At 35.9% G+C, this 13,048-nt stretch overlaps 1 protein-coding gene across 4 annotated transcripts in view; it reads right to left on the bottom strand.

Annotated features, from left to right (window-relative positions):
- KCNJ3 (potassium inwardly rectifying channel subfamily J member 3) overlaps positions 1-13,048 on the bottom strand; it is a 159,539-nt gene that overhangs the window by 63,383 nt on the left and 83,108 nt on the right. Inside the window, exon 3 of one of the 4 annotated variants that reach the window (XM_084998584.1) lies at positions 3,961-4,141. The exons of the other annotated variants lie outside the window; for them this stretch is intronic. Coding sequence (XP_084854710.1) covers positions 4,092-4,141 — 50 coding nt within the window. The 3' untranslated portion in view covers positions 3,961-4,091. Of the gene's footprint in view, positions 1-3,960; positions 4,142-13,048 lie in introns of those variants that run through there. 4 annotated transcript variants of the gene reach the window in all.

Genomic DNA, 13,048 nt, shown 5'->3' with positions numbered 1-13,048 from the left:
ACTATGGAAAAGCACGACAGTAATAAAAAATAAAAAGGTTTTTAAATGGATTCAAATATGTTTTTGAAAATAATCATTTGGTGTCACCAAAGAGCATCAAATGCTATGAAAAAAAGAAAATGGGCCATAAGGAGAAGACAAGCATCATGAATAAGATATCACAAAGAAGTTGGCAGAAATAAAGGGAAAATGAAAAATATCCTAAATACTGAAACAATTAAAATCTATAGTGAAGGCAATAAAAAGTGGAAATAAAAACTGAAAATTTGTAATGTAGAGGAAAAGCATAAGTACTTGGAACATAGAGAAGAAAGTCACCGAAAGAAAAGCTACAAAACACATGACAGATGTGAGGGAAATAGAATGGGGGAAAACTTGAACATCCATTCCCATTCTGTCATTCAACAAATATTTATTTTTCGCTCAGGACTGCTTAAAACTTAAAATCTCTTGCCTCTAAAATCTTGTCCATATTTTTACAGATGTCATAAACTGGAATTTTTACAGAATTCAAACCTCTCTCATTTTGTTTGAATTTTAGTAGAACTCCAAGGGTTTTTATAGAAAAATCTAGAACAAACTAAACTGTATTCAAGGTTATAGACAGTAAACTTTCCAGAGTTGGGAAAGGGGAGGACCTACACCTACAGATCAAAATAAGTCACTGAAGACTAGACAAACCCAACACAAAAGAATCAATATGTATATATTTTCTTGACCTTTTCCTGAGGCAATAAAGGGCAATAAAAACAAGCTTGTTACTGTAGAGCCCAGATATTTGCACTGCTAATCCCCCTGACACTTTCAAGACAGTACAAATGTCACCTTTTTGTTGACTTTCCTGATTATCCTAATTTAAAATTAAAACCCACCCCCAACTTGATCCCACTCTGCTCTGTTTTTATTTATGCTTAGTGCTTAGCACGTACTAATGTACTATATGATTTCTTACATATTATGACTATAATGTAGGCTTCATGACGGACTGGAATTTTTTATACCATTCACTGATAAATCCCAAGAACAAAGAACACTGATGGGTATAGATTATGTATTGGTTGTTAACTTTATTAAGGAGTAAAATGCCCAGGAAGGGGACACAGGACAGGGTACATACAAAGAAAGAAATATAAGACCCAAAGAACCTACACTTGGAGAAGAACCAGAAAAGTGGTTGGAATGGTAAATGGGGCTCAGGTAATGAAAAAGAAGCTTCTATTCTAAGAATTCTGGAAACATTTCCAGAAGCAGTAGGATATAGGTGTTGAGTTGTACAAAGTAAAAGAAGAGTGGGTGTTCAAGTCCAACAAGCAGAGCCTTGGAAACATCTAGGACCTGACTACACCATCAGCTTCTCTATTCCCCCCTTTCTCCATTCCCTCATACAAATTTGTAAAATCATAACACAATCCTCAAAGATTCTAATTTTATGCATTCATTCCTGTTTCTTTCCCACCCCAGTATACACATATGTGTGCATACATGACCCACCACACATACAGGTCTGTTCCTGAGCCACAGCAATCCCGCTTACCACACACTAAATGTAAAATACATGATTATTCTTCAAAGTTTCCTAGATAAAATGTTCAACACTTTAATTATGTGAACTCTTCCCAAATACACCTAAAATTCAGGGCAATCACAATAAAAATCTTAAGAGTGTGTTGTTGTTTTGTAGAACTTATCAAGTTGATTCTAAATTCCATCTGGAAGAAAAACTGAGCAAGAACAGCCAAGATATTTCTGAATAATAAGGGAATACTACCCTTTCTTGAGATCAAAACATACAAAAGATTGCAGTGATTAATATAGTGTGGTTTCAATACAGCAATAAGTCAACGAAAAAATAAAACCCATGAATATTGGAACCTGAGCAATAAGATAAATGAACTATTATTATGAACTATTATATTTGCTGCAACTTCATTTAATGATTAAAAAAAAGTAGAGACAACCTAAATTTTCAATTTAAGTAGGATGGTTAAATAAATCATCAGATATACCATAAAATATGGTGCATAGGGAAGAATGCCCACAATATATCCTTCAGGAAAAAAGCATTTTATAGTATGATGTATGTGTACATGTATATATATATGCATTAATAGATAGATAGATAGATATAGATACATACATATAAAACATGCTCCCAGGACCAACACTAAAACTAAATGTATTTGTATTGTCTATGTGGACATGGCTTAAAAACATCAGATAACACACTAAACTGAACAATGAGGTTTGGAAAAGATGGATTTTCGTTTTTTATTTTACAGAGTTCTGTATTGTTTGAATTTTTAAACAAGAAACATATTTTGCCTTTTACCTTTGCAATTAAATTTGTATCTGTACATGTATCATGGTATCAAATTTCAGGCTTTTTGAAAAATATTATCTATTTTAGTCTCACATTAATTAACTTTATGAAACACAATCACACATGTTAATATTCAATTTTACAAATCAGAAATGAAATCAAAAGATGCTCCATAGAATGTAATGGTAATGCTTTGGCACCAGAAAGGTGACAGCCATCTTTATAAGCCAAGCATCTAGAACATTATATGATGCTCAATATCTCTAGCAGATGTTCCATAACACAGACAAGACACATATTATTTCTACAGGCCAGGAATCTAGGCACCTGATTTGAGACTCTCTTCTACACTCTGAGCAGGTGAACCGCTTGCTAGACACTACTCAACAGGCTATGCGGCACTGCCTTTTGGTCATCAATGTTGCAGTAAAAGGGGCTTGAGAATGGGTCTATAATAGAACAGACTCAGCCAGCTATAGCCACAAGTCCTGAAACAAGTATTCTGAAAAGACTTTTCTACCTTGAAAAAATAGTTTACACAACTGAATTTATTGCTCTTCATAATACATATATTTTATGACTCTTAAGTACTCTTCCAAATTTAAAATAATAACAGCAACAGAACCAACAAAGTATTCATTTGGTAACCTACTTTCAATGGTGTCTGCATAAAGCCATTCAACTCTTTTTTTTTTTTTTTTAAACTTTTATTTTTTGTCTTTTTGCCATTTCTTGGGCCGCTCCCATGGCATATGGAGATTCCCAGGCTAGGGGTCGAATCGGAGCTGTAGCCGCCAGCCTACGCCACAGACACAGCCACGCGGGGTCCGAGCCGCATTTGCGACCCACACAGCAGCTCATGGCAATGCCGGATCCCCAACCCACTGAGTAAGGCCAGGGATCGAACCTGCAACCTCATGGTTCCTAGTCAGATTCGCTAACCACTGGGCCACGACGGGAACTCCTCAACTCTTTTATACAGCATCTTTTTTTCGTAATTATTATCACAAAGGAAGCTTTAAAACATGATTTGTATTCAATGACTTAAAATTAGTGAGCAACACAGATTCCATGTTAGCTTTCAAATGTTGAATGTTTCACCTACATTTGATGGAAAAACATGACCCAGGAACATCAACTGAGTAATGACCAAAAGGTGTCACTTTATTGAGCAAGATGGTTTGTGTTTAAAAGACACAAAACAAATAATTATGCCAATATATTAGTGAAATCACTGAGAGACAATAATAAAGTCTATTAACTGGGATACTTAAACATTGTCTAGCCAAGAGAATTGGGAAAACTGCATTTTTCTCTTTTGTAAGAAGATTCTCTGGAGGACTTTATATGCACAGAAATCCACAGAAGTTTTACTGAATATCTACCTAGTCTGACATCTCCTATTTTCTTACTGTACATTCTGAGTGCCATTCCTCAAATGGTTCCCTGTTTTGTAGATCTTGTATTTGAAGAGAGACTTCACTTCCTTCAGATAACCTCACAAGATTATGTAATTTAGGACGACATTACAATCTTTAAGATACTCACCATAGTATGATGTTTAATCCATCACTCATGTTATGCAGGTGATAGCAGGAGAAATGCCAATAAAAATTCTGCAGTTCAGTAGAAAATAACAATGGTCTAGGGTTTTGCGAATTAGTCTGCAAGGATATTCCAAAGATGCCCTTCTCTTAGAGTTTGAGTTACTGTCATTCACACTCCAATGGGGAAATCCAATTCCTCAAAATCCAATTTCCCAGGTAGAAATTCAATTATCTAAGTCTTTCCTTACTCCGTAATGATGCTTTGGGCTCCACACTGATTTCACAGGGAGAATAAAAAGAAAGCACCTCACAAAGAAATGCAAAAATAAAACACCAGGTTTTCTTTATGACCCCCAAAAGGCCTGCTTTTCAAGCATCTATAGGATAAAAATACCACTCTAATTTCATCTAGTCAGGCAGCAAATCAACACAAAGAGTTTAAAAGAAAGATGTTTAGCCTATCAGATTGGTTCTGGAATACTAAAAAATGCCCTTAAGAACCTAAAAATCTTGAACATTTTTAACTAGGAAAAAAAGTTATACATGAAGATATGGAGATAGTTGAACAAACAAACGGAGTTTTAACACTTAAAGTTTCTGAAACATCTATAAAAAGTATTATCATGAAAAATAATGCATTAGAATCGTGAAATAGCATAGGGAATTAATCTTAAGTATTGACTGCCCACTAAATGAGAATCAACACACACTCACACACACAACACATATAAATACACACATATTCACTGTATACATACATATTTATATGCATACATTGTATATATATGAACACATAGTATATAATATTCACACACTATAGGCAGCAAAATATAATTTTAGCTTCAAAGAGATAGTTTGACTTGATTTTTATTTTCCTAGGTTAAGATTATAGATTTATGATCTCCATTTTTATAAAACACTAATTTTCCTCTAAAACTGCAGAAAATACATATTTGCATACCATGCCAATTAAAGAAGGAGTGAGAAAGTCAACATAAAAAACTTTCTTAGGCATGGAACATATGAAAATTGACAAAATTGAGACAGGTTCTGCATAGATGAAACCAACATATATATTTTAATACTGTAAGTATGAATATAATCTAGTAAAGATACATGATGTCAATCAAAGTTATTTACTGAAGAGCACTGATTTGTGACAGGGGACATGCATATTCCTTGTCAACAGTGCATACTCATTTGCTAAATTTAAAATATAGGCCTCACAGAGAAAAGAAAGTTATGGTTGTTCAAAAAGTAGATTCTTCAAAATGGCAGCTGCAATCAGATTATTCCAAAATACCTGCAAATGTTACTAAGAGGGTAGGCTTCCTTTCTAAAGAATCCTGTGTAACATGTCTTAACCTTACAGGTATTATGGACCTGTGTCCCTGACTTACTGTGAGTTTCCTGAAGGCTGCAACATTGTTTTATATTCATTATTATATCCCATTCCACAGTGGCTGGCACATAGTTTTGGCATTAAGAAAGAAAACAATACATTCTTGGATAGGGAAAGTACTAAGCTTTTTAAAAATGGATATTCAGTACTTCATCACTCATTTGTATTTACTGAACACCTACTACGTGCTGAGTTTTGTGAACATACTTAGGTCAATAGAACTAGATACTAAATTACCTTTGAAAAGAATGAGAATTCAGATGACTCCTTTATTATTCAATGATACTTAGCGCTTCACAGAAATGGAATTCATCAAAAGTGATGATCACACTTGTTCATAAATGGGATTCAGTATGACTTTGAGGGCAAGATGCCATTTGGCAGGTTAATCCCCTTTGCTGGGGAAACGAAAAGAGAATTTAGCCATGAGTGCTCTTCTAGATATATTTATTCCTGGATCTCTTTCTCTCCTCCACTCAGTCTGACTGCAACATATTGCACACTGCTTTAACTTGGAACAAGCACCAACATCAAAATTCAATTTGGAGAACCTTAAAAATAGACTGAACATATCATGACAAATCAAACATTTTGAAATAACACTGTTGGCAAGGTGGCTTTTACTTAAAATTGAAAATGTTAACATTTTGCAAGAAGGTAAATTATTTTTTTGGCAGATATGTTTTAAAGAACATTGAAAGGAAATACTGAATAAGAACAAAAGTTTCTAAAGTAAAAATCAGTTATCTTAAAGGAAATAAAAACATTAAAGAGAAATGGCAATAAAAATATATATTTTCTTATCTGACAAAAAAAGTCAATCTAAACAGCAGCCTCCTATCAATAAAGCAACAGAAATTCTTACTCAATGGCTCAAGATACCATATAACATAATATATTAATCTGATTCTTCCAGTTAGATTTGAAATGTCAGCTCCAAGTCAGCAAAACCAAACTTTCCTCATAGATTGGCTGGGAGGCAAATCCAGACACCTCCACATTCCAGTGCTGAAACTGAACACATTAACAGCCCTGAAAATAGCAAGGCATTTGCTTCAGGAAAAAAATAAATAAATAAAGAATTACCATAATGTCTGGGCTCAGAATCTGCAGTATGAGTGCCTAGAGGCATTAAATCCAATTACCTATATTTAATTCATGGTCATTTCTTGTAGTAGTATTCACTCATTTATTCATTCAACCAACAAATATTTGTTACATATCAGGCTCCTTGTACTTAGTCACTGAGCTTACAGACATATATTAATAGATAGTCACCAGTTTCTGAAGACTTAAATCCCAGACCAGCTTCTGATGCATGTGTATTTAAAAGAACTATCCAGTAGCCAACACTTGGCAAACCTAAAATTTGAGATGCTTATGATGAAAAGTATTATAGAATGCAATGCTCTCATTCAGATTTCTATTTACAGGTTTTAAACTACAGATACTGCTTTATGAAATCACTTTAGAAAACTTGAGGTGTGTAAGGAACAGGAAAAAATGACTATGGATCACATAGTCATGGTGAAGTCGGGCAAGCCCATTTCTCTGAATTTTTGTGGTATAGGATAGCCCTAGAAATCATGATTTTAAAAAGACATGAAAAGGCAGAGCACACGAGCATCACAGTGTTCCTCGTTTTCATCTGTTTGGATATATGCTTGCAGTTTCCAGTTTTCAGCATAAATTGATAAGTGTGTGCCTGGAAAGTACAGTCTTGATGGGATTTCTGCAGTCACCTTTGATTACTCAAAACATTCAAAGTCATCAGTGGACATTTTCCAGGGAGAAAAAGAGGTGGGAGAAAGTAGAATGAAGGTACTGAACTGCCTCAAAGAGGGGAAAACACAGTACAATTCACCAACATAATTCTTATGCTTTGACTTGCATTTTTCATTAACTCACTTACGATCCCCCCAAAACTTGAAGTCTTATACTTTCAAATGTCATGATATCAATCCTTAGACACTATACTATATTTTGAGATTAAAAAAGAAAAAACAACTGAATCAGCGTGGTGCCTAAGTTTAAACTGGCCATTTTAAGAAACACTAGCCAATGCGCTGTTTAGTACAACTCTGGGTTTTCATTTCACATAAAATTTCATTTCATTCTTAATTCCCTCCTGAAGACTTATGCTAGGAGCTTGTGGTAAAGATTCCATTTTTTCCTCCCTCCATGATTTTGTTTATAATCATAAATAGCAACTTTGTTCAGAAGACATTTCTCCATTCAAGTGGGTTAAAGTGTGGTTGACAACATGACAAACTAAGTTAATATTTTTAGATAGGATAGTCATGTCTAAAATACCTAAATAACTGAAAGAGAGATAAATAAATAAGGCTAGTCATTCCTTGAAGCCACAAGATCTCAGCCTTTGCCTTTGGTTATGATCATAATACAGAGTGATTCTTCAAACCAAAGCAATCACTTATCAGTGAGGGATGAATTTAAAGAAAGTCTGCATTGCTCCTAACAATGTACTTGTATACATTGTATAATACTTAAATAAGTGTGATTAAGTGTTAGAAGCAGGAAAATTCACGTTGAGAAACTATATGAGCTAATAAGTTAGCCTGTCACAATTCCATGGATTTTCCAGAAGACACAGGACTCCTGGATCAAGGACAATTAACTTTACTACTCAGAGGAAAATCAGAAGAAAAAGTTGCAGCATAGCTGCTCTGGTTCCCTAAGCCCCAAATCTCACAAGGTAACCAGAAAGGTTTATGTGGAGCTTGCAAGTGCAGTGGGATGTGCCACCAGAGAGGAACCCTGAGCTCAGGGAATCCACTGCTCTTACAGGTAAAAAGAAAGGAGATCTGCCCAGAGGGAGATCAGGTTTAGTGCAGGACTAAAGGATGCATTTCCCTACTTTTCATAATCAGCTGCTGCATCAACAATCCTGAGAAGAATCATAGGTAAAGGATGGCTTGGCACACTCTGCAAGACGTGGAAATTATGACAAGTGGACCATAGTGGACTGCCTTGCAACAGATCTGAGAACTGATTTGGATGGACCTACAATTGGGAAGTTCTGTGCTCCTAACCAGAAACATAAAAACAGTTGATGGGAGTTCCCATCATGGCACAGTGGTTAACGAATCTGACTAGGAACCATAAGGTTCGGGTTCAATCCCTGGCCTTACTCAGTGGGTTAAGGATCCGGCGTTGCCGTGAGCTGTGGTGTGGGTCACAGACTCGGCTCAGATCCCACATTGCTGTGGCTCTGGCGTAGGCCTGTGGCTACAGCTCCGATTCGACCCCTGGCCTGGGAACCTCCATATGCTGCGGGAGCAGCTCAAGAAAAGGCAAAAAAGACAAAAAAAAACAAAAACAAAAACAACAAAAAAAAAAACAGACAAAAAACAGTTGATGAACAAACTGTCTACTCCTACTTCTAATCTGTCTTCTGAAGAGGCTGTATGAGAGCAGGAGCTTTGATATGTTTTTTAGATTAATGCAATCTCAAGGCCCAACAGAGAACTTGGCCCATCATCGAGGAATGATATATTTTTAATATATTTTTCTTGAATGAATAAATAAATTGTTTGTCCCATTCTATTAGGCATCTTGCTGATGAACCATTTGGATGTACTTTTGGCTTGAATCACCATCCGTGCCTTTAAAAAAAACATGGCCTGTTCCTGGAAACTAGTGCCAAAGGCTTTTTAGTCTCTGCTTGGACGCCCTAGTTCCCAGACCCTTGCTTTAACTTTCCTGCCTGCCATCTCCCTTCAAGCTCTTTGATCACTAGTCTATTTCTGTTCTCCACAGTTATTCATCCTTACTTCCTATCCCACCAGCCTCTGTCCATGTTGGTTAAAAGAGCAGATTTACTGATCAGAATCTAGTTTCAAAATCTGATTTAGTCACTCACTAGTTGTATGAACTCAGACAGGTCTTGTAGTCTCTCTTCTACTTACTGCCTTTACAATGATAATAACAGAATCCCCACATCATGAGAATTAAATGAAGCATGTGTAACCAGTTTTCAGAATCGGCTGGACACAGAAAGTTCAACAAGCAATAAGAAACTTTGATTATGATTTTTAACATTATATCCTTCCAAAATTAACCTTGGTGCCCCCTTCCTCCTCTTCCCTGGACAAAACCTTGGGCACATTCTTTAGATTTTTAACCACTCTCAGAAATTCATTAGCAAGCAGTCCGTATATGATGGAGTTTAAGCTACTAAAACTTCATTCTTAACCAATTAAAACTGCAATACTTCCCCAGTTCAGGCACAAACAACAATTTCTAAAGGTCGACAGTGGCGGTGGGACTTATCTTCCCCTCTCCCCCATATTCCAAACTTGTACCCCATTTTGGTAAGTCTGTTAAGATCATACTATATAGAATTAGTATTTTCCAAAGAAAGTAACTATAGCTTCCAAGATCCCTTTGCTTCTCTAGTTTCTAATAAAGCCTTTCATAAAGCAAACTCGAGACAATTTAGATTCCTAGATAAAATAAATATTCATCCTTAGAGTTTTCCTCATAAAAAAAGCCCCATGATATTCCAAGAAAGAACATTCAAAGAGAAAGGGTTTTATTTCCCCTGGGGCCACTGTCTTCTTTACTTTAAGCTTAGCCTGATTACTATTAGGCCCTAGGTACATGGTAACTTCTGGGCTTGCTGCTTAGAAAGAAATCTAATACTTGGAAATTGTGTGTTTTTTTCTTATCACAATATTATACAGCTAAGAAAAATATCAGCCACCAAATCTCTGAGCCTTCAGCAAATTATGGGTTATGAAAACAACATAACACAGGACAATCAGTAACAGCAAAAGTTAACATTCCTATCAACAAATTCATGACCAGCTGGTAAAGGTTTCTCAAACCCTAAAGCTGATGTACAGAGTGAGAATCATGAATGACTCTGAATAAAGAGCGGATAACATAATTTTGTTTAAAACACCATGGCAAATTTGGATAACATTTTTTCTTCAGCATATTCCCATTTGTCATGGGGCATGCTACATCACTTTTTGAAAATGATCCTTTCAAATATGTTTGACTAGTAGTTCTTACACTTGAGTTGAAAAATACTTCAAACTCATGTAGTAATATCTTTTCATCCGTCTTAAAAACTACAGCAGTACTATTATCAGAAAACACAAATATACTTAAATTAATACTTAAAAAATAAGAAGTCCATGTGAGAGTTCTCCTCATGGCTAGTGGGTTAAAAACCTGACTAGTATCCATGAGGATGCAGGTTTGATCTCTGGCCTCGCTCAGTAGGTTAAAGGATCCGGCACTGCCGTGGCTGCAGCACAAGCTGGCAGCTGTAGCTCCAATGTGACCCCTAGCCTAGGAACTTCCATATGCCACAGGTGCGGCCTTAAAAAAAAGCCTATGTGGCTATGTGAAATACTTGTCTATAATAAATGTCCCCAGCCATCTCAAATTTTTCTAGCAATATTTATATAAAAGACTGTTTCCTAGTAGACAAGCTGTGGTATCAAAGGAATAAGAAAAAAAATGACAAAACATCCATTTAGATGCAAGAAAACTACATAAAGTAAATTGCTTCTTCTGTAAAATGAAAAGACTATCATTTTTCTCAAAATATGTGTAGCAGCACAGCATCAAAATTCAAATTCTAAAATACCAGCAGTCTGTGGTATACACCAAGACCACTCATGAACTCATATTTAAGCCATCCCTATCTACCAAAAATCAACTGAATACAACAATCTGCAATAATTTTGTAGTTTCTATATTACATCTTCTCAATATTTCTATTCGGCCCGGTGCACATTTTGATTGAACTATATTCATGTAGATTTTACTGACACACTATTAGAGAATATAGATTCGTGATATGTGTATGTTTCTTCTTAAATCTCTCTGATTGGCCTCCTTTACTCTATCTTAAATATTGATTATCTTCAAAGCTCTTCTAATCTCACTTTTTATGCATTTTATAGCAATATCAGCTACTCTTTCTTAAATTTCCAAATTAAATAAATGATTCTGGACAAATGCCTAGGTCTTTTCCTGAACAATCTTCCTTCCACTCAAGGAGTTTATGGCCAATTAAGATAAGTGTATTTTGGATGATATTATAAGAAAGGGTAAGATCACTGTCATAAAAAAACTCTGAATCCCATTTAGTTGGAAAGCACCAGGGAATGAGAGTTAGAATACTTGAGATAACTACCAAAGAATGCATGGCTTGGATGGGAGAAGCTGTGTTCCACTTGGAAGGAAAATCATGGGAAAAGTGCATGAATGCAGGAGGATACAGGGTGAGTCCAAGGAACCCGAGAAGTACAGGTTGAATAATGGGTAAATACACCACTCTAATACGCACTTATATACATCTAAATCTACCCAGATATGGATTTTGTATCCATTAATTAGCTTGTCATTAGAACTGGACTTGGGGAAGTTTGAGAAAACAGAAATAATGAGAGGTAAACAAACACCTTTGTAATGCTTGGAGCAGTCACATTCATGCCTTGCTCCTGGTTTCCCAGTATTTCCAAGAGGCATCTGATGGTTGCTGAGACCGAGACCGGGGAGGGAGAAGGCAAAAGAAGGGAAGAACAAACAAGGTTAACTCAATCCCTGGTGCAGAGCAGCCCCACAAAGATAACTTGAACTTCTACTGAAATTTTATTCAAAGAGACAGGGAAAAGGCAAATAAGAGGAAAAATATTCTGAAAATCAATTTCTTTTTTTCAGAAAGAATGCTGGGGGAAAGAAACAGTAGTGAATGATGGAGCTGGAAAAGTAATGAGAGGAAGACAATATCATGTCAGTAATATTTAATGTTATAGAGAACACAAAAGAAAAGGAAATGGAACCCTAATTCTAAAACTGAATACAAAAAAAATGTTTTCTTTCATTTTCCAAATATGGAAATCTTTTACATCTCAAGATATTTTTAAACTATTTTTATTTTTTTTTATTTTTTTAATTTATTTATTTTTTTTGTCTTTTGTCTTTGTTGTTGTTGTTGTTGTTATTTTTGCTATTTCTTGGGCCGCTCCCGCGGCATATGGAGGTTCCCAGGCTAGGGGTTGAATCGGAGCTGTAGCCACCGGCCTACGCCAGAGCCACAGCAACGCGGGATCCGAGCCGCGTCTGCAACCTACACCACAGCTCACGGCAACGCCGGATCATTAACCCACTGAGCAAGGGCAGGGATCGAACCCACAACCTCATGGTTCCTAGTCGGATTCGTTAACCACTGCGCCACGACGGGAACTCCCTTTTTAACTATTTTTAAATCAGCACACATTCTTTACAGTGGCTGAAAAAAAACATTTATTGGAAGATTAAAAAAAAAATGTGGCTCAGTGGTAACAAACCCGACCAGTATCCATGAGGATGCAGGTTCAATCCTTGGCCTCACTCAGTGGGTTAAGGATCCAGCATTTCCATGAGCTATGGTGTAGGTTGTAGACTGGCTCAGATCCTGTGTTGCTGTGGCTGTGGTTGGCAATTTTAGCACTGATTAGACCCCTAGCCTGGGAATTGCATATGCCACAAGATCGGCCCTAAAAGAAAAAAAAAAAAAAAAGATTACTACTCTAAGTTGCATAGTAAACTAAATTTGAATATAACAAATTAATATTCTCTGGTTTCTATTTTCAAACATAACGACTAAATCTTCTGCTTTCTTGAAACATGGGCATTATACTCTGATAAACCAAAGCTAATTCACTTGGTTTGCTTTTCAATAAAAAAACAGCATATTTTATAATTCAGCTTTTGGAAAATGCTGTGCTAAACAAAAGAGTATATATACTTCTATTT

The sequence above is a fragment of the Sus scrofa genome, chromosome 15 (genome assembly GCF_054392235.1).
Source record: "Sus scrofa isolate SSC_HxYL_T2T_F1_AM1 chromosome 15, Sscrofa_HxYL_maternal_Yorkshire_Landrace_v2.0, whole genome shotgun sequence".
NCBI lineage: Eukaryota > Metazoa > Chordata > Mammalia > Artiodactyla > Suidae > Sus > Sus scrofa.
Note: the sequence above shows the minus strand (reverse complement) of the source record. Positions and strands in the feature narration are given on the sequence as shown.